At 40.8% G+C, this 24,466-nt stretch overlaps 1 protein-coding gene across 1 annotated transcript in view; it reads right to left on the bottom strand.

Moving 5' to 3' along the window:
* Nucleotides 1-24,466, bottom strand: part of Ptk2 (protein tyrosine kinase 2) — a 227,886-nt gene that overhangs the window by 127,346 nt on the left and 76,074 nt on the right. The window contains exons 5-6 of the mRNA XM_013025136.1: nucleotides 15,609-15,775; nucleotides 7,405-7,492 (exon numbers count right to left, since the gene is read on the bottom strand). Of these exons, the coding sequence (XP_012880590.1) occupies nucleotides 7,405-7,492; nucleotides 15,609-15,775 (255 nt within the window). The remainder of the gene's footprint in view (nucleotides 1-7,404; nucleotides 7,493-15,608; nucleotides 15,776-24,466) is intronic.

Consider the following 24,466-nt stretch of genomic DNA (forward strand, 5'->3'; position numbering starts at 1 on the left):
CTGAGTAGCTAGGATTACAGGCGTGAGCCACCAGCGCCCGGCTGAACTACAATTTCTAACCACAGTGCAAATTATTTTTTAATTGACTCACAAGGGATACAAACTGAAATATCTGGACGATCACATTCCTACCAATTACAATCAAATGTCCTCATCAATCTGCTCATTGAAAGGAAGTAGCTTTTAAACAAGTAGATTTTAAGGAAGTAGATTTTAAACAAACTCTTCTCAAATGCTTCAGTGAAGTGGGAAACAAAGCCAAACTCAAGCCAATGACAAACACATAGAGGGCTGGAGAACTAGGGTCAGCTTGTACCTTAGGGCAGGACTGCAAAATATTTCACTCTTGGTCTGTTAATGAATCAGTTAAGGGACTACTTAGGAAAAGATAGGAATGAGGAAAGGGAAAAGCAAGACAGTGAATATTATTTTTAACTATGAAAGCAACAATGAAATCTGATGGAGCTTTCTGTGTGTGGGGAGAGTGACAGCAGGAGTGAGGCTGGTTGGAATCACTCTCCCCTATAACTAGAGTCAACTAACAGAAAACAAAACAAAACATGACAAATGGCCAACAAAAGGAATCAAGGAAACAAACTTCAGGACAAATTTCTGGAGGGGCATGGGACAGGGAATTTTTGCATGAGCAGTATCAGGGGTTTTGCACGGTTAACAGCTTACAAAACAATAGATATCTTCAATGTTACAGTCAATTTAAAAATGCACTGATTTAGCTGAGCACAGGTGGCTCACACCTGTTAATCCTAGGTACTCAGGAGGCTGAGATCTGCCAGTCAGGGCAGGAAAGTCTGTAAGACTCTTATCTCCAATAAATCACTAGAAAACCAGAAGTGGCACTGTGGCTCAAGTGGTAGAGCACTAGCCTTGAGCTGAAGAGCTAAGAGACAGCACCCAGGCCCAGAGCTCAAGCCCCACAACCGATCCAAAAAAAAAAAAAAAAAGCCAGGGACCAGTGGCTTATGCCAGTAATGCTAGCTACTCAAGAGGCTGAGATCTGAGGACTGATATTCAAAGCCACCTTAGTCAGGAAAATCTGTTGAGACTCTTACCTCCAATCAATCACCAAAAAGCTGCAAGTGGAGCTGTGGCTCAAGTGGTGGAACACTAGCTTATAGCAAAAAGCCCACGGACAGGCCCCTGAGTGTAGCCTCAGAACTGACACACATAAAAAGGACTAATTTAGTTTAGAATTCAGGGAAAATTCACATAATACATATATATTATATATATTTGCATCAAATATTACAGATTTTTCACAGGTAGTGGTGTAATCAAATTCTAAAACCCTTATAAAGTGATTAATTCATTTCAGAATTCAATGACAATTCCACAGCAAGTTCTTAGTATTTCACCTAAATTCCCAGTGGCTATAAATAGCTTGAAAGACTATTATTTAGAGGGAAAAAAAAAAGAGAATGTATGTTAGTTTAAATAGGAGAACTTTGGAATTAAGTCTACACTTGTACCTATATATGAGTGTTCCTATGTATACAAAGATTATCTGTGATAACTGTGAAATCTCAAAACACATATTAGGACTGAGTCTTCATTGAGGCTTTATCACAAGAAGTCAAATACATAATGACTTGCCAAGCTAGCAATGAAAACTTGTATTTTCAGAACTTCATTAATTCAGGATAAAATTTAAAATTGATCATTTTTTCCAACAAATTAAAGAGTAGCCTTTAATACAAGACCTTTCACATCCATGGATATCAACTGCTATGCATTGCTGTTATGATGATGCACAGACTTGAAATTCCACAGGGCTTACTAACCCAGTAGAGACGCAATGCTTCCATTTCCCTTTCTGTTACTGTAATATTCTTGAGTAATCTCATACAGACATACATGTACATCTTATTACATTTTAGAATAAATTCCTATAGATCAAATTATTAGGTCAAATAGAGAAACTGTCAGTGTTCCACTGTTTCTTATTTAGAAAATGATGCTGATAGCAAGGGTGCTGCCAAACACACCTCAGGAAAAGAACTGTCCTAGGCTACAGAGCTACAAAATGCAAGGAAGCATACAACATTATTCACTGCACTTTACATTAATTTTTGTTTCTTTTATTCGGTTGTGGGGCCTGAACTCTGGGCCTGGGCGCTGTCCCTCAGCTCTACCATTTGAGTGTCACAGCGCCACTTTGGGCTTTTTCTGCTTATGTGGTGCTGAGGAATCAAACCCAGGGCCCTCATGCATGTAAGCCACGCATTCTACCACTGAGCCAGCTTCCCAGCCCTAGGTTTTCTATGTTTATATGGACTACTCAACTTGATTCAAGACTGCAGTGAGACACATCCCAACTGAAGGCCTAGTATTTGTCCAAGTGTAAGTTCTGAGAAATCATGAAGTGTCCCTTCTCCCCTGCCCATTTGTGGCTACAAGTATCACCTAGCTCTCCCTGTTTATTGTCATGTAAACCAGGTAATTATCATGGGAATAGGGCATGACTTAGCTGCAGCTGTATTCCTGCAAAATGTGTATAAGTGGAAGCCAGGAACTGGCCTCATACCTGCAATCCTAGCTACCCAGGAGGCAGAGATCTGAGGTTCACAGTTCAAAGCCAGCTTGGGCAGGAAAGTCCAATTAATTATCAAATTATCTCCAATTAATGACCAAAAAACCAGGAAGTAGACTTGTGGCTCAGGTGGTTAAGTGCTAGTTCTAAGCAAAAAAATCTCAAGGATATCACCCATGCCCTGAGTTCAATCCCCAGGACCAGCACCCAAAAACAAAGTGTGTACTTGGGAAACTACTGTAAAAGCACATATAACAAATAGTATAACAGAGATGAGATGCTTTGGAGTATTTTCTGTACTTTACAAACATATGCCACATGAATAAACAAACTTTAAAAATGAAAAAGAAGACAAGATGAAAACAGAGAAGTAGAGTGGTGCTGTGGTTCAAGTGGTAGAGCGCTTGCCTTGAGCTGAAGAGCTGAGGGAGAGTGCCCAGGCCCAGAGTTCAAGCCCCACTGCCGACAAAACAACAACAACAAACCCAAAACAAACAAAAAAAGGGAATGGTACGTTTTAGCCGGGCGCCAGTGGCTCACACCTATAATCCTAGCTACTCAGGAGGCTGAGATCTGAGGATCACCGTTCAAAGCCAGCCTGGGCAGGAAAGTCTGTGAGACCCTTCTCTCCAATAAACCACTAACTAGAAAACTGGAAGTGGCGCTGTGGCTCAAGTGGTAAAGGGCTAGCCTTGAGCTGAAGACCTAAGGGATAGCGCCCAGGCCCAGAGTTCAAGCCCCATGACCGACCAAAAAAGACCCCCAAAACAGAGTAGGAATGGATGACAGCAAAAGGTGGTAAGGAAGACTTCAAGGGTCGTAGACAGCACAGGGAGGAGAGAACAGGGCATGAACCAAACAAAGCCTGCATCTTGATTACAAATAATGAATTCTCAATGCTAGGCAGCCTGCTATTGCCTGCACAGCCAGATTTAAAGAATGATTAGGAAATTACTTGACAGGCAGGTTTTTCTCATTTAATCAACATTAATAATCCCTATGGTAAGAAATGGGACAATAAGCAAGAGGCTCAGAAAAGGACCTCAGCCCACATAGCTGCAAAATGCACAACAGTATTCACTGAACATTATACTTAGCGTTGTTTTTTGTTGTTGTTGATTTGGTCGGTCCTGGGGCCTGAATTCTTTTTTTTTTTTTTTGGTCTTTTTTCTTTTTTGGTACTGGGGATCGAACCCAGGACATTGCACTTGCTAGGCAAGCACTTTGCCACTGAGCTACATCCCAGCCCCTGGGGCCTGAATTCTAGGCCTGGGTGCTGTCCCTCAGCTCTTCAGCTCAAGGCTAGTGTTCTACTACTTGAGCTACGGTGCCACTTCCAGCTTATGTGGTGCTAAGGAATCAAACCCAGAGCCTCATACATGCAAGGCAAGCAGTCTACCACTGAGCCACCTTCCCAGCCCCTATACTTAGCGTTTTATAAGGACTATTCAACTTGATTCCACACTACAGTGAAACATGTCCTCTTAGGAAAGAAGATCTTTTGGACTCACTGGCATTCACAGTCGTACTGCTGACCATACAGTTTTTCAAAAAGTAAAAACTAGGACAAGCTAGGAAGAGGGTGGTAAAGGTAAAAGGAACAGAAAAGTTGTTGATTTTTTAGGTCAGCCCAGAAAGTATAAAAGGAGAAACTATGAGCTATTTAGGCCTGTATCATGTATTCAGGAAATCAATGCCATCAAAGTAACCATATATTTCCTTAGTAGGTAAATTTGTTTCTCAGAGAAACTATGCCAATATCAAAGTTTATCATCTAGCAGGAAAAAAAAAAAGCCATGTAAGTCAAGTACTCTAATTTGAAACTAAAATTCAAAATGCTCCCAATCCCATAACTTTTGAGTTTTGAGTTTTGACAAGATGGTGCAAATAAAGAATTTCACACCATGGAACTTTGTTTCATGCCCAAAATCATTTTAATATATATGTGTATAAGGAGTATGTGAGGGACTGGGAAGGTGGCTCAGTGGTAGAGCGCTTGCCTTGCATGCCTGAGGCCCTGGGTTCAATTCCTCAGCACCACATAAGCAGGAAAAAAAAAAAAGCGGGAAGTGGCGCTGTGGCTCAGTGGTAGAGCACTAGCCTTGAGCTGAAGAGCTGAGGGACAGCGCCCAGGCCCAGAGTTCAGGCCCCACTACTGGACTCCCCGCCCCCCCTCCCAAAAAAAGGAGCATGTGAAGCACAAATGATCTCATGTATACACTTCAAGACATTCTCAGAACATCTAATTATATGCAAATACCCCAACAGCAACATGATTCTGATCAGAAAGACCTCTAGCCCCAGCATTTCAGATGACACACACATAAGCTATAAAAACATGCCAGTTAAACTCTCTTCTCAACATTGGCACCAAAATGTTCAATTCATCAGACAGCTAGTAAGTGCAACAGAGTGAGGTACACAAGAGCCATTTGTAAGCTGGGTAGGTCATCAACTTATGAGTAGGTCAACAACAATCTTAGCTGGAATCCAAACATGCCCTCTCTGTCTACTCAACCATAATTAACTTCTCTCTGATTCAAGTCAGTATTCCTGTAAATCTTCAAACTATCTACAAGTTACTTCCCTGACACCTGACATTTTCTTTTTTCTTTTTTTTGTTTTGTCAGCCGTGGGGCCTGAACTCTGGGCCTGGATGCTGTCCCTCAGCTCTTCAGCTCAGGGCTAGTGCTCTACCACTTGAGCCACAGCGCCACTTCTGGCTTTTTCTGCTTATGTGGTGCTGAGGAATCGAACCCATGCAAGGCAAGCACTCTACCACTAAGCCACCTTCCCAGCCCACACCTGACATTTTCTGCATGACTCTACCTTACCCCAATTCCAACTGGTAGAGACTTACGTAGCTGCCTGCCTTCTCACTGTGACTCTTGTGAGCTCTGTATTATCTCACACAGGGAGGAAAGAGACTTTTACCTTCTCCTCTCACTCTCCTGAATCTAATCCACCACTATACCTTCCTGGTACTAGATGTCCAGTCTTATACCTATGTTTCTTATTTTTCTAATTCATTTTAGTTGTCTCAGGATACTGTCAAATTCATCCACCACATTAGATTATTACTATACTCTTAAACTTTCTTATTTCTTTTTGGACTCGGTAAAGATCTCCCCTAACATGCTTGCATCTTTACAAATCTATTCCATTTCCACACTGACATCCAATCAGGGTGATCTCACTTAAAAACTGAAAATTCTCTATTCAGGAGGCTGAGATTTGAGTACTGTGGTTTGAAACCAGGCCAGACATGAAGGTCCAAGAGACTCTTATCTGCAAATAACCACCAAAAAAAAGCCAGAAGGAGAGCTATTGCTCAAGTGGTAGAGTGCTAACCTCAAGCACAAAAGCTCAGGAACAGCACCTAGGCCCCGAGTTCGAGACCCAAGTCTGATGTGCGCGCACACACACACACACACACACACACACACACACACACACAAATCTAATCAAGGCATTCACTAAGTACATGCTTCAAATAACCTATATGAACAACCCTAAGCTCTTCCATTTGCAGGATGTACTCCCTATGACCTGATTTTTATTCACATACTTTAGCTTAGACTTAAACAGAAATATTTTTTTTCTCTCCCCTCCCCTTCCTATAGAGAAAGTTTAACTTTTCCTAATCTGAAGGTGAACTCTTTCCTCAATGACATATTCCTGGGCGCCATTCCCACTGCACACACTTACACTAAGATGACAACCTTTCTACATATAGTCCTATAGTTCACACTTACAAGCAACACAAGCTAATTGTTTCCAAGATTTTTCTAGAAGATAAAAGGAACAAATAAGAGGAGATAAATAAGGTGCTGGGAAAATGGCTCAGTGGTAGAGTGCTCGCCTTGCATGCCTGAGGCCCTGGGTTCGATTCCTCAGCACCACATAAGCAAAAAGAAAAAAGCTAGAGGTGGCGCTGTGGCTCAAGTGGTAGAGCACTAACCATGAGCTGAAGAGCTGAGGGACAGCGCCCAGGCCCAGAGCCCAGAGTTCAGATGCCACGACCAGACCAAAAAAATAAATAAATAAATAATAAAAACAAGATTATTAAAAAAAAAGAGGAGATAAATAAGTAAAGCAAATAGAGGAAATTAATAATAATAAAGAGTAAATTAGTTTTGGGGGGCGGGGAGGATTGGGGGGGCAGAGGGAAGATGGAAAGGGTTGGGAAGGGGAAACAAAGAAGGAGGCTACAATGTTGATAAAAAATGTACTCATTATCTTGCCCATGTAATTGTAACCCCTCTGTACAGTATTTTCACAATAAAAAAATAAAATTTTTAAAAAAAGAATAAATTAGTTTCAGCATTCCTGACCCAAAACAGACATTTTTATATGTCCATTAAGAAAAAAAAAGTATACTAAACAACAAAATTGTATGAATGCTTTGATATTTAGTAGCCTTTGGAGACACAGTCTTCAGTATTATTAAGCAGTAACATTTACTTGGTTGTAATATTGTGTTAGTACATCTAAGTCATATATATTTATTGCCTAAGGTATAAAAAACAAGCTAGCTGGTGTAAAAAACTGTATTATTACTTAATTAAATTATGCAAACTAATCAAGATGGGTAAAGTTCACTGTAACAATTTTTATATATGAAATTTATTGATAGGCAAAATGACTCTTGAATTGTAGAACAATATAAACGGGTTCGCTGTCTCCAAGTGAAGATTTCTCAGAGCACATACAATATTTATTTGAGTAAAAGATTCTCATTGTCATACACTGAAGAATTGATACTCTCTCAAATGTTAGGTTTACTCTATGTCTAGATAAAAATGAAACCTATTAAGAGTCAAAGAAACAAAATGAAGTATATTATTCTCTTATACCTGTTGGTAGAAGAAATTCAGAGTTGGTTTGTCTTCAGTAAACTGGTTTAGAAATCCTTTTGGCAAATAACGAATTCTTAATTCATACCTAAAAAGAAATTCACAAAATAAGAATAATTAGAAAAAACCAATTTTCTCAATTTATGGTCTAAACTATACTATTACTGTCAATGACTCTGAAATATGAATTTAAAAATAAGATCAAGTGTAATCAATTATTTTTTAAACTAAGATTCTTTTTCAAGACAAAACAAGTATACCTGTCAGAGGTATGTGAGGAAACAGAGCATGAGGAGAACACAAGGCCTATAGCCTGTGGATTATGCTCCCCACTGTCCACCCTCCTACCCTTTCTAGAAGTATTCCTGTATCTAATTTAGATAAGGGAACTGGAATACCATGCACCATGTGTCCATGCTGCCTGCTGTCTTTCATTCCACAATATGCTAATAGCTGTGTTTTGATCTATGCTGAATTGCATAGCCCTGTATAATTATTTATCCTCTGTACTGTCACTGGCCACATTCAACTTTTTGGCTATATGACTAATGGTACTATGGACATTTTTTCAACTTTCTTTGAATGCACTCTGTGTGGTTCTTGTTATGTTTCTATGTGTATGTATGTGTGTATGTATATGTGTGAGTATGCTTATATAAATACTCTACTGTGTCTTCTGGTAACACATGTACCCAAGCACAGTCTGAGTCATAATGAGTACAGATATGAGTGGGAGTAGTTACTACCATGTATGCCAAAAGGGATGGGCAGGTAACAGGGTAGGTAACTCACCAGCAGCTTGAGGTCTTCTATGTCCTCATGGTCTACCGGCACCTGCAGGTGAGCTCTCTCTAAAGGGCATAGTAATTATTCATGGGATTTTAATTAACATTTCCTGTACAACTAATAAACTGAGTGTTTGAACTAGCACTCATATGAAGATATGTTCATTGGACCTTCTATTATGACAACTCAAGCTGTCATCTCTCCAGCTGGATTTTCTGCCTTTCTTCTAACCAACCGCTAATGTGAAGATGTTTAGTAGACTCTGGATGTGAGACCTCTGTTAGACATAGTGAATGTTCTCTCTCTCTCTCTCTCTCTCTCTCTCTCTATTTCTCGCCTGCCTGCCTACCTACCTACCTACCTTCCTTCCTTTATCCCTCTTTCCTTCCCTCCCTCCCTCCTGCCATTTATTCTTTGCACTACTGAGAATTGAACCTAGGTAAGCACACAATAGGCAAGCATTCAACCACTTGAGTGAAGATGGAGGTTCAAAGCCACCCTGAGCAAGAAAGTCCAACTCTTATCTTCAATTAACCACCCAAAAGCCAAAAGTGGAGCTGTGGTAGAGTGCCAGCCTTGAGTAAAAAGGGTAAGGGACAGCACCCAGGTTCTGAGTTTAAGCCCCAGTACCAGCATAAAAAAAAGGGGGGTGGGTTTGAAATAAAAAACTTCCATGATTACCAATGGCTAAAAGAATCTCACCAGCTGGGTACCAGTGGCTCAAGTCTATAATCCTAGCTACTCAGGAGGCTGAGATCTGAGGACTGCAAGTGAGAGCCAGAAGTAGAGATGTGGCTCAAGTGATAGAGTGTCACCCTTGAGCAAAAAAAAAAAAAAAAGTGACACTGTCCAGACCCTGACAATAAGCCCCAGTCCCAGTACACACGGAATGCTACCCAAAAAAGAAGAAAATCAAAAGCAGGAAAAAATAAATCCTACTACCTGAGATTAGTAAAGTATGAATAGGAAAGAATATCTCACAGACATATCTTTTTTTAAAAAAGACAGAAAATACAACATACCTTTCAATATTAACATAGAAAGGTTAATTTCTTAATTCTCCAATCAAAATATATAGAGCAACAACTTGGATTACAAGAGGCATAGTTCAATGGTAAGAGTGTTGCCTAACAAGCTTAATTAAGGTCCTGAGTTCAATCCCTAGTACAGGAAAAAGAGAAAAATCTAACCACTTGTTGCCTACAAGAAACACATATCCACCTGGCGTCGGTGGCTTACACCTGTAATCCTAGCCACTCAGGAGGCTGAAATCTGAGGATCAAAGTTCAAAGCCAGCCTGGGAAGGAAAGTCTGTGAGACTCTTATCTCAGGTAAATCACTTATAAAACCAGAAGTGGCTCTGTGGCTCAAGTGGTACAGCGCTAGCCTTGAACTGAAGAGGTAAGTGGTACAGCGCTAGCCTTGAACTGAAGAGGTAAGGGACAGTGCCCAGACACAGAATTCAAGACACACACACACACACACACACACACACACGCTGAGTGACTGACTGACAAAGACAGAGTGAAAGGACAGAAATATTTTCCAAGCAAATGGATCCCAAAAGAAGGCAGAAGTCTTTACATTTGATAAAAATAGACTTCAAGCTAAAATCAGCCAGAAGAGACAAAGAAAGATATACTTTAATTAAAAGGAGTAATTCATGAAAAGGAAATTACAATTAGTATAATGACCAAACACTGGTGCACCCAGTTTCATTAAACAAACATTTCTGGACTTATTTATGGAAGCACTGAGAGACCCTGGCATACTAATAGTGGGAGATTTGAATTCTCCACTCTCATCAACAGAAAGGTCATTCCAACAACAAAACACAAGGCCCAGTGTGGAAAATAACTAGAGTAAGAAGGGCTGGTTGTATGTTCCAAGTGTTAGAACACTTGTCTAGCACATGCAAGGCCCTGAGCTTATACCCTAATACTGCCCCTCACTTTCTCCTCAAAAAAAAAAGGGGGGGATAGAAAAGAAAGCTATGGGGAGTTGAAAACCTAATAACCATGGTTCTCAGATGGATCAGCTGCCAGTTTATATAATAAATAAAGTCCAAGGGGGCTGGGAAGGTGGCTCAGTGGTAAAGTGCTTGCCTTTCATACCTGAGACCCTGGGTTCAATTCCTCAGCACCACTTAAGCAAAAAGAAAAAAGCCGGAAGTGGCGCTGTGGCTCAAGTGGTAGAGCGCTAGCCTTGAGCTGAAGAGCTGAGGGACAGCGCTCAGGCCCAGAGTTCAGGCCCTACGACCAGACCCCCCCCCAAAAAATTTCTCAGTCATAAATAAAGTCCAAGTTCACAAAACAACACAGAAAGCCCTTAAGAATGATGGTATGTGAACAAAGACCTACAATTCTAAAAAGCTGAGAAGGATGGAAATAGAAATGCATTGCTTAGGACAAATTAAAACAAATCAATGTAAGAACAGAGTCATCCATGAATGCAAAGATTAATGGATGATAATGAGAACCAGGAAATCTGCACAGTCTCTCAATCAAGAAACTACTTAATTATAAAAGGGAAACAGTGATTTCACAGTGGAGAAACCTGTCTACCACCACCACCACTACAATCAAGTGATTCAAATTAGAATCACCTGTAAATGAAGTCACTGTCCTCACAGCCTTATTGGTATGAGATACTACCTCAATTGTGGAAATTTTGTCAAAATCCATAACCTTAATCATGAAAAATAAACAAACCAGCCAAACTATTTGAGGAATACAAAAGTCAGTATAGTTCAGAAGTATCAAATTCATGACTGATAGGCAGACTAAAGAACTGTCCCAGATTAGAGAAGACCTAAGGAAACAGGAGAGTTAACTGACACCGTTTTACTCTCAGCTGGATCCTGGGCCAGGAAAAGGGCAGGTAAGGGGCAGCTGTGAGTTGTGAGGGCTGCATAGCAGACCAAGTACTTGCATGAGTGTCAGTGTTCTGGCTCTAACAGCTCTACTAAGTTCACAAAAATCTTTAAAATTTACAGAAGTTGAGTGAAAGGTATATAAGGCTTCTGAGGTTTTGTTGTTGTGGTTGTTTTTCTCCCGGTTGGTTGTAGGGCTTGAACTCAGAGCCTGGACCTTGTCCCTGAGCTCTTTTGCTCAAGGTAAGCACTATAGCCACTTAGAGCCATAGCACCACTTCCAGTTTTCTGGTAGTTAATTGGAGATAAGTCTTAGAGATTTTTCCTGGCCAGGCTGGCTTTGAACCACGATCCTCAGATCTCAGCCTTATGAGTACTGCTAGGATTAAAGGTGTGAGCAGCAGGGTTGGGCTTTTGGGTATTGTATTTCCTTAAACTCTCATACAACAAGACTACTCTATAGCCTTAGTTACAGATTCCCAAAAAAGTCAGTTTTAAATCTGCTTGGACATTAAGTTGCACAGCCACTGACTCAATGGAAACGAATTCCCCACCATATTTCATGGATCAGCTGATAATGTGCTCAATGGTCATGTACCTCCAGGTCACCCAAGAAGGCTCCTTCTTAGTTCAGCTCCTTCTCTATTTCAACAAGAAAGAACACATGCCATAAAACAAGCTTCCAAATACAGACTAGTCCTGAGCAGTTCAATCTAACTATGGTTCTACACTGGTGCCCACCGATTTCCATCTGAGTTGGCCAGCTGTTCATGCTTCCAAAAGCTTCCTATGTTATTAATAGTGTGTTCTGATTGAGGAGATTGTCAATGATCTACATGGCTTTCTATTAAGAGTCCAATAAAACCATTTCTCCGGGATTCAAACAATAAATGGCCATGATTTCAGAGTGGGACAAAACATAAGTAGAATGTTTCCTTAGAAAAGCGAAGAAATTATGTCAAAAATTAGGACAGTGGCTTCCTCTGGAGACAAAATTTGGGAAATGGGTACACCTCTAATCAAGTGGGCTACAATTCACCAATTCAGAGACAACAGATTACGGCCAAGAGGCATATAAGAATTAGGTACTAGTAACAAGAAATGCATGAGTAAGTACATGATCACGAGCTTTTATGTAGTTCACACAACCTGAACTCAAAGAATAGGAAGAGAACACCAGAAAAAGTTAAAAATTATAATTGTATACATTTCAAGCAAACAACATAACCTTCAAACAGTGAAATAGACAGCTTAAAAATGCATAAACATACTATCTCTTCATATTAATAGAATGTATTTTCATTTCAAAAAGGATGAAAACATCAGTTAAACACTAAGGCACAAATAAAAATCACCTCAATCAGTATCATAAAGTTTTTCTCCCTGTGGTGCAAGTAAACAAATCAGTAATCTATAAGATTTTGTTGTTATTGTTAAATGCACACATACAATTGGAACCCCCAATTGGAGGGGGGCAGTAATCTTAGAAGCATTTACAATATACTGTAGAAGCCCTATATACACTTCACTCAGCTTCTGTAAATTTTAGACTTACATGAACATAATACAGCTGTGAGATAGAGCCAGAACACTGACATTGATGCAAGTACTTGGTCTATTAATCAGGCCTTCACATCTCACAGCTACCCCTTACCTGCCCCTCTCCTGGCCCAGGATCCAGCTGAGAGTACAACAGTGCCAGTTAATGCTCCTGTTTCCTTAGGTCTTCTCATAGGTCAAATACACTTATCAGAAATTGTGAATAAATCTGTTTGTTTGTTTTGTCGGTCGTGGGGCTTGAACTCTAGGCCTGAGCACTGTCCCTCAGCTCTTTGGCTCAAGGCTATCGCTCTACCACTTGAGCCACAGCGCCACTTCCAGAAATTGTGAATAAATTAAAAACGAGCTAGTTCATTTTCATTATGTTAACAGTGCTTAATTACTACATGAATATAAGGTTCTACAGCATTATATTTTTGCTCTTGGCTTATCTTTAAGTTACATTCTCAGTATAGTAATTTATTGCATTTCATTAAAGTACTTTTTCTGAATATGTATTTTATAGCAGGAATAGTGATGGGTAAGAAAAAGTCTATGAGGGAGAAAGTGGAACAATTATAAAGGCTATGGGAAAAGGCAATAGTTGAGTCCTTGCTCTTGGAAGTCCCAAGTAGTCTAGCAAGGAGAAGAGCGCATCCAAGGTCACACCAAAGGTCAACATAATGACTTGTACAAAAAGCCAATGAATTAGAGAGCCAGAGACAGGAGTCAATAAGTAAGAAGTTGTAAAAGGTAAAGGCAAAGGTGGTAGTGAGATCGAGAAAGCCTGAGGAAGCTATTCTTTTCACCAGTTAACATGGCTAACACGAGAAGAAACTACCTACTCAAATGGCAATGTGAGCATTTATGGAAACAATCCTAAACTACATTATAGAGTTGATGCAAAGTCCAAAGGCACCAAAGTCACTACAATAAGGAAGAACAAACCGTAGGAGACAGGACTGCAGCGCTACAGGGAGTCAGAACCTTTGGAGCTTTGCCCTATGTGCTAAGAGCTACTTCAAGTTTCTGAACAGAAACAATTTACACATTTAAGCAAATACTCCAGTTTGAAGGGTCTCATACACATCCCAACATTTCACTACTCTCCACCCACCACCTTCTTAACTGGATACCACAGAGCACCATCGGAACTGAGTCTCATACACATCCCACCACTTCACCTCTCTACCCACCACCTTCTTAACTGGATACCAACAGACAAGACTGGAACTGTTTTTTTTCTCCTTGGTTATTATTTGCTGAGACAATTTGTTTCCTTCCTACTTCTACATTATGCTAGACTTCTTCCAATCTAAAGTTAGTTGTCATTACATTATTTTATGGAGTTACGGTATGTTTAAATTTAGTCAAGTTTTTTGTTCTCAATCTGAAACCTTCAAAGACTTTTCTTCCTACTGAGATATTTGTTTCTACATTGGTTCTAAAATTTAAGGAAACCACCTCTACATCACCTGATTCTTGAACAATAACTTAAATGCTGAAGTACAGGCTCCTCTTAATTTTTCCACTTAATTTGCTTCTATGGTACTTTACCACTTTGAATATAGTAATCCACCATTTTACTGTGAATTTCAATTTCCTATTACTATTGAAAGTCTGAATTTTTCATTGGGATCTAAACATTCTGTCTTGTTCTATAACCATTCAGCAGCATAAGACTTTCTTCTTTTGCCACTTGTGAGAGCATGAGTTAAAAACTAAATGTGCTTCAAAAAAGTTATTAAGCTCAAAGATTGAGTCACTCAATATTTTATTAAACACAAAGTATACCTTTAGAATGAAGTGTTCCTTTGACATGTTTGTAAATAAAGAACATAACAGAACAATGTTAAACAAAAATATCTGCCATCTTTTTTTCTATTTTTTTTTGGTGGGGGGGAGGGTGCTGGTCCTGAGGCTAGTTTTCTTAATAGTGAAAAAATTATTAGGGAAGAACCACGAAAAGGACAATTATAGGGAATTCATTTAATTCACCTTGAATTAATTTCGGTTTCATTAATGTGTCAACTAAGAGTCATTCAGGGAGCTACTGTCTCATGCCTGTCATTCTAGCTATTTGGGAGGCTCAGGCTGTTGGGATCAAAGTTCCAGGCCAGCCTAGACAAGTCTTGAGACCTTTTTGCAAATTACTGGACGTGGTGATGTGCCTTTTATACTAGATACTAGAAAGCTTAACATAGTTGGGTTGAACCTAGTTATGTGCCTAGGTGGGAAAGAAGTCTCTGTCTCAAAAATAATGAGCCAAAATGAGGAGGAAAGAGTGCCTATTACTAGCTCTTATGAGAACCTGAGTTTTCACCCAAGTACTGACAAAGAAAGAGGAGGGGGAAAAGGGAGAGAGAGGGAGAGAATTTCTTTTTTTGGTTGGTCGTGGGGCTTGAACTCTGGGGCTGGGTGCTGTCCCTCAGCTCTTCAGCTCAAGGTTAGCACTCAAGTGAGCCACAGCGACACTTCCAGTTTTCTGGTTGTTGATTGGAGAGATGAGAGTCTCAGACTTTCCTGCCCAGGCTGGCTTTGAACCACAATCCTTAGACCCTGAGTAGCTAGGATTATAGGCATGAGCCACCAATTCCCGGCTTAGAATTAATTGTAATATGAATGTCATACATACAACCATCCTTTTTAGAAGAGCAGTAGATTTCAAGACACAAAAAGAAAGTTGTGTAGCCTACTGATGAGGTAATGAGTAGATTGATTAATAAATTAACTTGTTGGCTCCTCGAGCAAAGCAACAGGAGTCAGGATTTGAGTTCCACTGAGACAACATTACTAGCAAAAGACCATGAAAAGTGAAGGAAATCCGAAGACTTAAGGGATGGAAAAGTCTATAGTGCCTAAAAGGGAGACTGAACCCAAGTATGAAGAAACAATTACTATGAAGTGACAGACATGTGTGAATCAAGTGTACACACTTATCCTCGTGTGCATATTTAATACATAGAACAAACGCAGTGTGGTCACTCCATGGGGGTCAGAATCTTACTTCCACTCCTCTGGTGGGTGGGCGAGCTCATACTTCTCCCTCACACTGGAGACACCCATGTCCACGTGGAGCCAGTGTACCTCCTCCGACCGCAGGTGACTGAGGCGGAATCCATAGCAGGCCACATGCTTTACCTTGTGACTGTCCACTATCTTCTGAATGATGCCCTAGAACACACCCCCACAGAAATGACTGTTATAGACTGAAAAAGCTATGTCTTCAGTTAATTGTCAAAAGAACAAGCATTAAATAAATTAATTTTTACAAAGGAATCAGTTTTCTCTAGTGCTTTTTATGAACAAAGAAAAGTTGTGTGAGACAGAAGAAAAACAGAAAAACATGTTCTTTCCAATTGTTTATTGGCAAACAGGCATATAACCAACTTAAAAAGACAATTCCACAACTGCACCATCACAAAAACCCCAAGCTGTCAAAGCAGACATCCTTTGGCTCCCACTTTCTGAGGACTGAGCAAACGAAAGAATTATACTCTCTGACCCAAGGGGATGATATTTCCAAGGTCTTGCTGCAATATTCATACCACTTTTTTTTTAATCCATGCATTCTGAAACATAAAATAAGGTCATACTTCTGCTGGCAGTAAAATAAAAGTTCTCTGAATTATCTGAATCTAATCAATCTACAGCAATCTAAAATGTCCTACAACCTTCTGCTCCTCACACATGTGTCCTGTAAGGCCAGAAGACATAGTTACTTTTGAATAGATCGTCAGATAAAATGGAATTCCTCCTGGGCTGCGGAAAGGTTAGCCTCAGCACTGACTCCTATCCTGTACCTGCCTTGATGAGGCAGTTTCCAAATGGGCCAAGTGTAGAGGACTCATGTGGAACTGGCCCGCTGCCTTCAATGTGGGAAGGCAGGTGAAGCACAACCCCCACACTCAAGTCTTTCAAGTGACTAAGGATCGTTCTTTGACTCATTTTCATTTTTAAAAAATTTTTGCACTGCTGGTGACAGAACACGGAGCCTAGTACGTACTCTGTGGGAATGGAAGGGGAAGGGGAGGGGAAAGAAAGGAAAATGAGGAAATGGAAAAAGGGAATGGAGAAAAATAATCAAATCTGACAGAATGTAGTAGAGTACTAATTGGACATGTGTTTAAAATATGCTGCTTGAGGGGCTGGGAATATGGCTTAGTGTGGAATGCTTGCCTAACATGCATGAAGCCTAGGGTTCAATTCTTCAGTACCACATAAACAGACAAAAGATGGAAGTGGCTCTGTGGCTCAAGTGGTAGAGTGCTAGCCTAGAGCAAAAGAAGCTCAGGGACAGTGCCCAGGCCCTGAGTTAAGCCGCAGGACTGGCAAAAAAAAAATAAAATATACTGCTTACAACTCATCATTCTAGCTCTGCAGGCTATGACAACCTAGTTGGGCAATACAGAACAATACTTGGCTACTCTGAAACCTCTATTTCTCTACTTTAGAAATATGGAAATTTCCAATTAAATTCTTCAGAAGATATTTTATAGAATTCTTTTTAGCTGACTAATGGTGGCTTATTCCTGCAAACCTACCTATCCAGGAGGTATCAGGAGAACTGTGAATTAGAAGTCTGCCCAAAGCAGAAAAGGCCACAAAAGACTCATCTCCAAATAACAGTGAGGCTCAATTGGTAGACCACCAGCTGTTAGCTAGCAAGCCCTGTAAGAGTGTAAGGCTGTAAGGTTAAGTTCAGCACCTGCCCCCACTACCAAAAAATAATTCTTTTTAAGGTAGAAAATTAAAGTCAATGTTCACATCACATTTTAATCAAAAACATTGAATGTATATACTTATTACTGGCAGATAAAAAATTTCCCCTTTTTTTAGACGAGACAGAAAAGTGGGAATGGAAAACAAAATGGCTACAAACACCTTTATAGCTGTTGTCATTCATGTGTACAAGCACTGTACAGAAACAGACATGCTGGGTCAAAACCAGCAAAATCAAAACATTTTGTCAAGAACAAACTGGTAACCAACAAAAGCACACTAATTGTTCTTAACCCTTAAGGTTATAAGCTGTCATTCACCTCATACTAATAATAAATGAAATCAGTCATTAAATGGTTATCAATCTGGCAAACAAAACAAAAAACTAGAGCACTAGGAAGTTAATATTTATTCTCTTAGTAAGTTTTTTTTTGGTTGGTTGTGGGCTTGAAGTCAGGGCCTGGGCACTGTTCCTGCATTCTCTTGCTCAAGGATAGCACCCTACCACTTTGAGTCACAGTTCCACTCTTGATTACTTATTAGTGAGGTAAGGCCATAAGTTTGTGTCTAAATGATTTACTTGGTTCAGTTTGCTCACTTAGCTTTTATGTACTATACTGAAAAGCAAAATGGACCTTTGCCACTGTTGTGATGTAAGTCATGAGACCTTTCCTTCATGTTCATTCTATTCTGAATGTCTATGGGGCCAAAGCATGTATTACACTACTGACAGAATTTCAGCAGAAGGAACATACGATAATGAATATATGCAAATGAACATTAACTGTTCTGTGAGGAAGGAAGGGAGAGAACAGGGTGAAAAGGAATACGTGGTATTTTAAGCAATCTTCATACGTTTTATTTTCAAGGTGGAAGACCTACCGGAAGCCACCTTATTGCTAACACCACTCACCCCATTACTTCCTCCGCAGACCAAGCACACCCATCCCACTGCCTTCTACACAAGCAGCAGCTTTGTTTCCATGTGCTCCTGCTCTAGACGCTATTGGTGGGTAAGAAATTCAAGTGTCCCTACCTGTCTTTCTCTAACCAGATCTGCTCTGCTGAGAGCCTATCAAGTTATCTAGCAACAACAAAACAAGACCAGAGCTCCAGATGCTGATCCTAAGAACCTGGCACAGAAATCAAACTGAACTTTCTCCAAGACAGAATTACTTTTGCCTGGGCTGGGAAGGTGGCTCAGTGGTAGAGCGCTTGCCTTGCATGCATGAGGCCCTGGGTTCAATTCCTCAGCACCACATAAGCAAAAAGAAAAAAGGCCGGAAGTGGCACTGTGGCTCAAGTGGTAGAGTGCTAGCCTTGAGCTGAAGAGCTGAGGGACAGTGCCCAGGCCCAGAGTTCAGGCCCCACGACCGGACTCCCCCAAAAAAGAAAAAAAGAATGACTTTTGCCTCTTGAAGGCCTACTGACTGTACACATTCCTTTCAGCAGCTAAAACAAATCATCACATACGTGAAGTGTACTATGTTCCCATCTGGAGAGCACAGGTCCGAAAGGGTCTCAGTAGACTAAAATCAAGGTCATGCCTTCCCTAATTCAGCATCACATCTTGCAAACTCCCCACATGCACAGGTTCTGGGGCTTAGAATGTGCATGTCTGTAGGGGCCACCACTCTGTCTTCACCACCAGCTCCCTAAGGATGGTAATGAAGATTTTCTCTTCTTGATCTACGGTCTCATGTTCTCCGTGTGGTGTGGTGTCGTGTGGGGTGGGGTGGGGTGGGGTGGGGTAGGGTGTGGGGTGTGAGGTGTGTGTGTGTGTGTGTTTGGTTTAGTCCTGGGGCTTGAATTCAAGACCTAGCCTGGATGCTATCTGTGAATTTCTGTGCTCAAAGTTAGCACTCTCCTCACACTTAACTCACAGCTCCACTTCCAGATTTTTTTGGTGCTTAATTGGAGATAGGCATATCATAGACTTTCCTATCTGGATTGGCTTTGAACTGCAATCCTCAGATCTCAGTCTCTTGAATAGCTAAGATTACAGGCATGAGCCACCAGTGCCATGGCAGTTCTGCTTCATAATACAGTTTTTTCTCTGTTGTTCTTAAGACTTCCTCTGTTGAATGAGAACTGTGGAAGCAAGGTCCTGAGGAAGGGGTGAACTGCATCCTTTCTTACACTTTCGTCATAATTATGCTTTTATTATACTTTTATTGTGCTATGTATTCTTTTAATTCACACTAGTTAACATCTTGTAAGACATTAAAAGCATTTAAACTATTAAACTACTATTAAAGCACTATGTAAACAGTTTACCACCTAGTTGGAAGAAAGGTCAATTTTTAAAAAATTGTTACAGCCAGACATTAATGGCTCATGCCTGTAATCCTAGCTATTCAGGAGGCTGACAGCTGAGAATCACGGTTTCAGCCTGGGCAGAAAGTCTGTGAGACTCTCATCTCCCATTAATTATCAAAAAGCTGGAAACAGTGCTACGGCTCAAAGTGCTAGAGCAGTAGTCTTGAGCCAAAAAGCTTAGGGATAGTACCCAGCTGTGAGTTCAAGTATCAGGACAAGAAAAGGAAAAAAAGTTAAAAAATGGTGATTAAGGGCTCAGTGGTAAAGCACTTGCCTTGCATGCCTGAAGCCCTGGTTTCGATTCCTTAGCAACACATAAGCAAAAAGAAAAAAGCCAGAAGTGGCGCTGTGGCTCAAGTGGTAGAGCGCTAGCCTTGAGCTGAAGAGCTGAGGGACAGCGCCCAGGCCCAGAGTTCAGGCCCCACGACTGGACCCAAAAAAAGAAAAAAAAAAATGGTGATTCTACAAATTCACAAACCTAGGGCCTTTAGACGGCAAGTGCTCTACCACTGAGCAACACTCCTAGTCATTTTTACTTTATTTTGAGACAACAGATCACTCTATATTGCCCAAACTATTCCCAAACTTGTGATGCTTCTGCCTCAGCCTCCTGAGGAGCTAGAATTTGTATCTAGCTCTTATTAAATATTTTGATGACAAAGAAGACAGGAAGAAGGGAGGGAGGGGGAGGGAGAGAGAGGTAAACTGAAGATGACAGACTACTTAAGGCCTTGTGAGGTATGAGGAAAGAGAAGTAAAAGGAGATTCTAAGAGCTCTAAATGACTAAAGATGCTGTAATGCTTAGCCTGGAGCACTGGCTTCTTTGGACCAAGTGTAAAGAGGGAGAGAAATGAACAGGAGGGAGGGAGCTGGAGGGAGGTATACTATATGGAAGCTCTCAACTGCCAGAAGCTGAACAAAGCAGAACACCTGTAGAACAGATGTCTACGACAAGAACAGGGAGGATAGGCATCCCTGAGACATACTGGGTTCAATTTCATACCATCACACAAAGCCAGTATTACAACAAAGCAAGTCACTCTGGTTTCTTGGTCTCCTAGTAATATACAAGTTTGCCTTACACTGAAGTCTGTGAACTATGTAATGCCATTATGTCTAAAACAACCACTATATAATACCTTTATTTATCTTACCTAATTTTTGCAGTGCTGGTATTGAACACAGGACATCATGTATTCTAGGCAATCACTCTACCACTAAGTTACATCCCAAGCATTATATACTTAGCTTGTGAACAGTTTATTGCTTAAAAAAAAAAATGCTGACAATTACCCGAACCTTCAGTGAATCTTTATCTTTTGGGCTAGCAGAGGTCTGACATTAAAACAGATTGCTCAGGTAAGGTTACTAATGGGGTGCCTGTGGTAATTTTTTCAATTTTTTTTATTACTATAAATTAGGTTTACTAGGTGGAGGGTGTTTCATTGTGGAATTTCCACTGTAGGCCTATCAAGGGGGGAAGGGAAAAGGAGAATGACAGAGGGAGTAAGACTGATGGAATATATTGTATACATATAAGAGAAAACTTCATTCCTCTAAAACAAGCACCTCCTCATTCATCAGTTCCATCAAAGATTCCAGCCATCAAGTCCTATCCTTCAGGCTCTACTTTCAGTTCTAGTTCCTGTTATTTCCATCACATCTACAACTACTTGCTCCAGAGATCCTGAACGTCATCACACACGAGGGCTGTCAAGTATTAACTTTGTCCAGGCTCTGTCAATGCTGATGTTTTGGCCTCTGCCACCAATGTTCTCAAAAGCATCTACAATAGTAGGTTCCTTCCAGAAGGTCTCTAGTTTACTTGGCCCAATTGTAATTGAAGAGTCACTATCCACAGCAGCTGTGGTCTTACAAAGTAGATTGGTAAATGATTTAAGACATGGAAGTCAAAATGATTCCTGAGCTAGAGAGTGCACATTGTGCTTGCAGCACAAATCATTATCACTCAAGCATCGCCCTAAGAGCTCTCGGGTGACCAAGTACATTGTCGGTGAGTGGATACATTTTAAAAGGAATCACTTCCTATGCACAGTAGGTCTCAAGATGGATTTGAAATATTCAGTAAACCATGTTACAAACAAATACGCTGTCATTCAGATTTTGTAATTTCATTTGAAAAGCAGGCAATTTAGAATAATTCTTAAGGACCCTAGAATTGAAGAATGGTAACTTCAATTAACTTCTAATCCGAGTCAGTTTGCTCTTTAAAGCCATTTAAAGCATCATTTTCTCTTCTTCAGCTATGAAAGTCCTAGATGGCATGGTAGCTCATTCCTATAATTCCGACTACTCAGGAGGTAGAGGTCAGGAGGCTCTTACTTTGTGACGATTCTGGGCAAAAAGTTAGCAAAACCCTACCTCAAGAAATAAGGTGATAGCCAGGCGCTGGTGGCTCATGCCTGTAATCCTAGCTACTCAGGAGGCTGAGATCTGAGGATCTCGGTTCAAAGCCAGCCTGGGCAGGAGAGACGGTGAGACTCCTATCGCCAATAAACCACCATAAAACCGGAAGTGGCGCTGTAGCTCAAGTGGTAGAACACTTGCTTTGAGCTGAAGAGCTGAGGGACAGCGCCCAGGCCCAGAGTTCAAGCCCCACGACCGACCAAAAAAAAAAAGAAAGAAGGTGAGGTCGGGTGCTGGTGGTTCACACCTGTAATCCTAGCTGAGGCTGAGATCTGAGGATCATGATTCAAAGCCAGCCGGGGCAGGAAAGGCCATGAGACTCTTGTCTCCAATAAAGCACTCAGAAAACTGGAAGTGGTGCTATGGCTCAAGTGGTAGAGCACTAGCCTTGAGCTGAAAAGCTCAAGGACAGCGCCCAGGCTGAGTTCAAGCTCCACAACCAATTTCCCTCCCCCCCCAAAAAAAGAAAGAAGGTAAGGGTAGGAGTGGGGTGCTGTTTTATACCTGGAAGGTATATATAGAAAAATCACAATCCAGGCTATCCTGGGCAAAAACTTCCAATAATAGCATCAAAGATCACTGATTGTATAAGGGGGGAAAAAATAAGAATTAGGGGCTGGGAAGTTGGCTCAGTGGTAGAGTGCTGGCCTCGCAAGCATGAGGCCCTGGGTTTGATTCCTCAATATCACATGAGCAGGGGGGAAAAAAGCCTGAAATGGCGCTATGACTCAAGTGGTAGGGCGCTAGCCTTGAGCTGAAGAGCTGAGGGACAGCGCCCAGGCCCAGAGTTCAAAAAAAAAGTATCTGGGATTAATGACATTCTTTCTCCCCAATAGGGGTTTCTTCCTGGAGAAGCATTTGGAATCTCCCCAATGTCACCATGGTTCTGAAGTATTTCTGCAATGTTTCTGGACGCCCACTTCTAATACTGAGCAAACCGGGTTAATCTGGCTATTCTGTACTGACCACAGCTATGACCAAGCTGAGTGCAGTTTGCAAGCACAAGTGCCTGAGTGGTTGAAGGACAAACTACAGCAGCCTGACAGCACTTCTTAGTAATCATGGTTGGATGCACAAACTATTCCCCAGTTTTGGTGGTGCTTGGGAAGCCAATTATACAGGTGAGGCTCTCTGTGCAAATGGAAAGCACCCATGTCACACCATTTCATAGATGCCAACAGGAGGAAGCAGGAGGCTACCTCAGACTGAGGGGTTGTACTGGAAGATAGAGAAGGTCTTCAATCTGGGGGAAAAGTATACCTAAGGCCTAAAAACCTGCCCCTGCTAACTCCAGACGCTGAAATGAGTATTACTGCACTGCTAAGGTACTGGAAACTTAATGTATAAACTGTGAGGTTCTATAAATCCTTTCAGCAATCAAATTAACTGGCACATTTTTAATAGTAAAATTAAAGTACGAGAAACAAAATTTCTATAATGAAATGATATTTTCATTGAGAAAAAGTTTCAACTCCTTCAAAAGGTTTTGGTCTTCTGATACCTACTATGTCTATAGAGCACAACTGTCCAGTAAAAATGTAATTCTAGAAGTTGGAGGCATGGCTCAGTTGGTAAAGCGCTAGCCAATGAGCAAAAGTGACAAGTACTGAGTTCAAGTCCCCGTTTTGGACCAAAAGAATATAAATATATATAATGAAAGCCATATAATACTAAAACAGCCACATAATATAATACTAAAACTAGCAGCCACATTAACAGTAGTAAGAAAGACGTTAATTTAATGCTTACAGTTTAGCCAAGTATATACCAAAAGTACTATCTTTTCCACGAGTAATCCTAGGAAATTGATGAAACATGTTGCACTCCTTTCTTATACTATCTTTGAAAGTATGTTTTTATTTTTTTTGGCTCATGTCAATTCACATGAGACATTCATGTTCTCAAAACCCACAAGGCTAATAGGACAGGCTGTAGCTGTAGTTACTAACTCAGGAACTTTGATACTGTTTCAGAAGTGGCTGGGATAGCTTTCCCATTTCCTTCTGCAGAAAGACTACACTAACTTACCTTTCTGTCCTATATTCACCCATCTTCAAGGCTTCCCATTTCTTAAACTTCACACCTTCCTAACTGTGCCCTCACACTTCCTGTGAGAAATTCTTTGAAAGATGTCTTGAACATGTCCTTTAGTGCTATTGTTCACGTGTACAAAATACTGCATTACTTGTAATGCTAGTCTCTTAGGAGGCTGAGATCTAAGGATCATGGACCAAAGCCAGGCCAGGCAGAGAAATACATGAGTCTCTTATCTCCAATTGAGCAATAAAAATCCAGAAGTGATAGCCGGGCGCTGGTGGCTCACGCCTGTAATCCTAGCTACTCAGGAGGCTGAGATCTGAGGATTGCGGTTCAAAGCCAGCCCGGGCAGGAGAGAC

The sequence above is a fragment of the Dipodomys ordii genome, unplaced genomic scaffold (genome assembly GCF_000151885.1).
Source record: "Dipodomys ordii isolate 6190 unplaced genomic scaffold, Dord_2.0 Scaffold82, whole genome shotgun sequence".
NCBI classification, from domain to species: Eukaryota; Metazoa; Chordata; class Mammalia; order Rodentia; family Heteromyidae; genus Dipodomys; species Dipodomys ordii.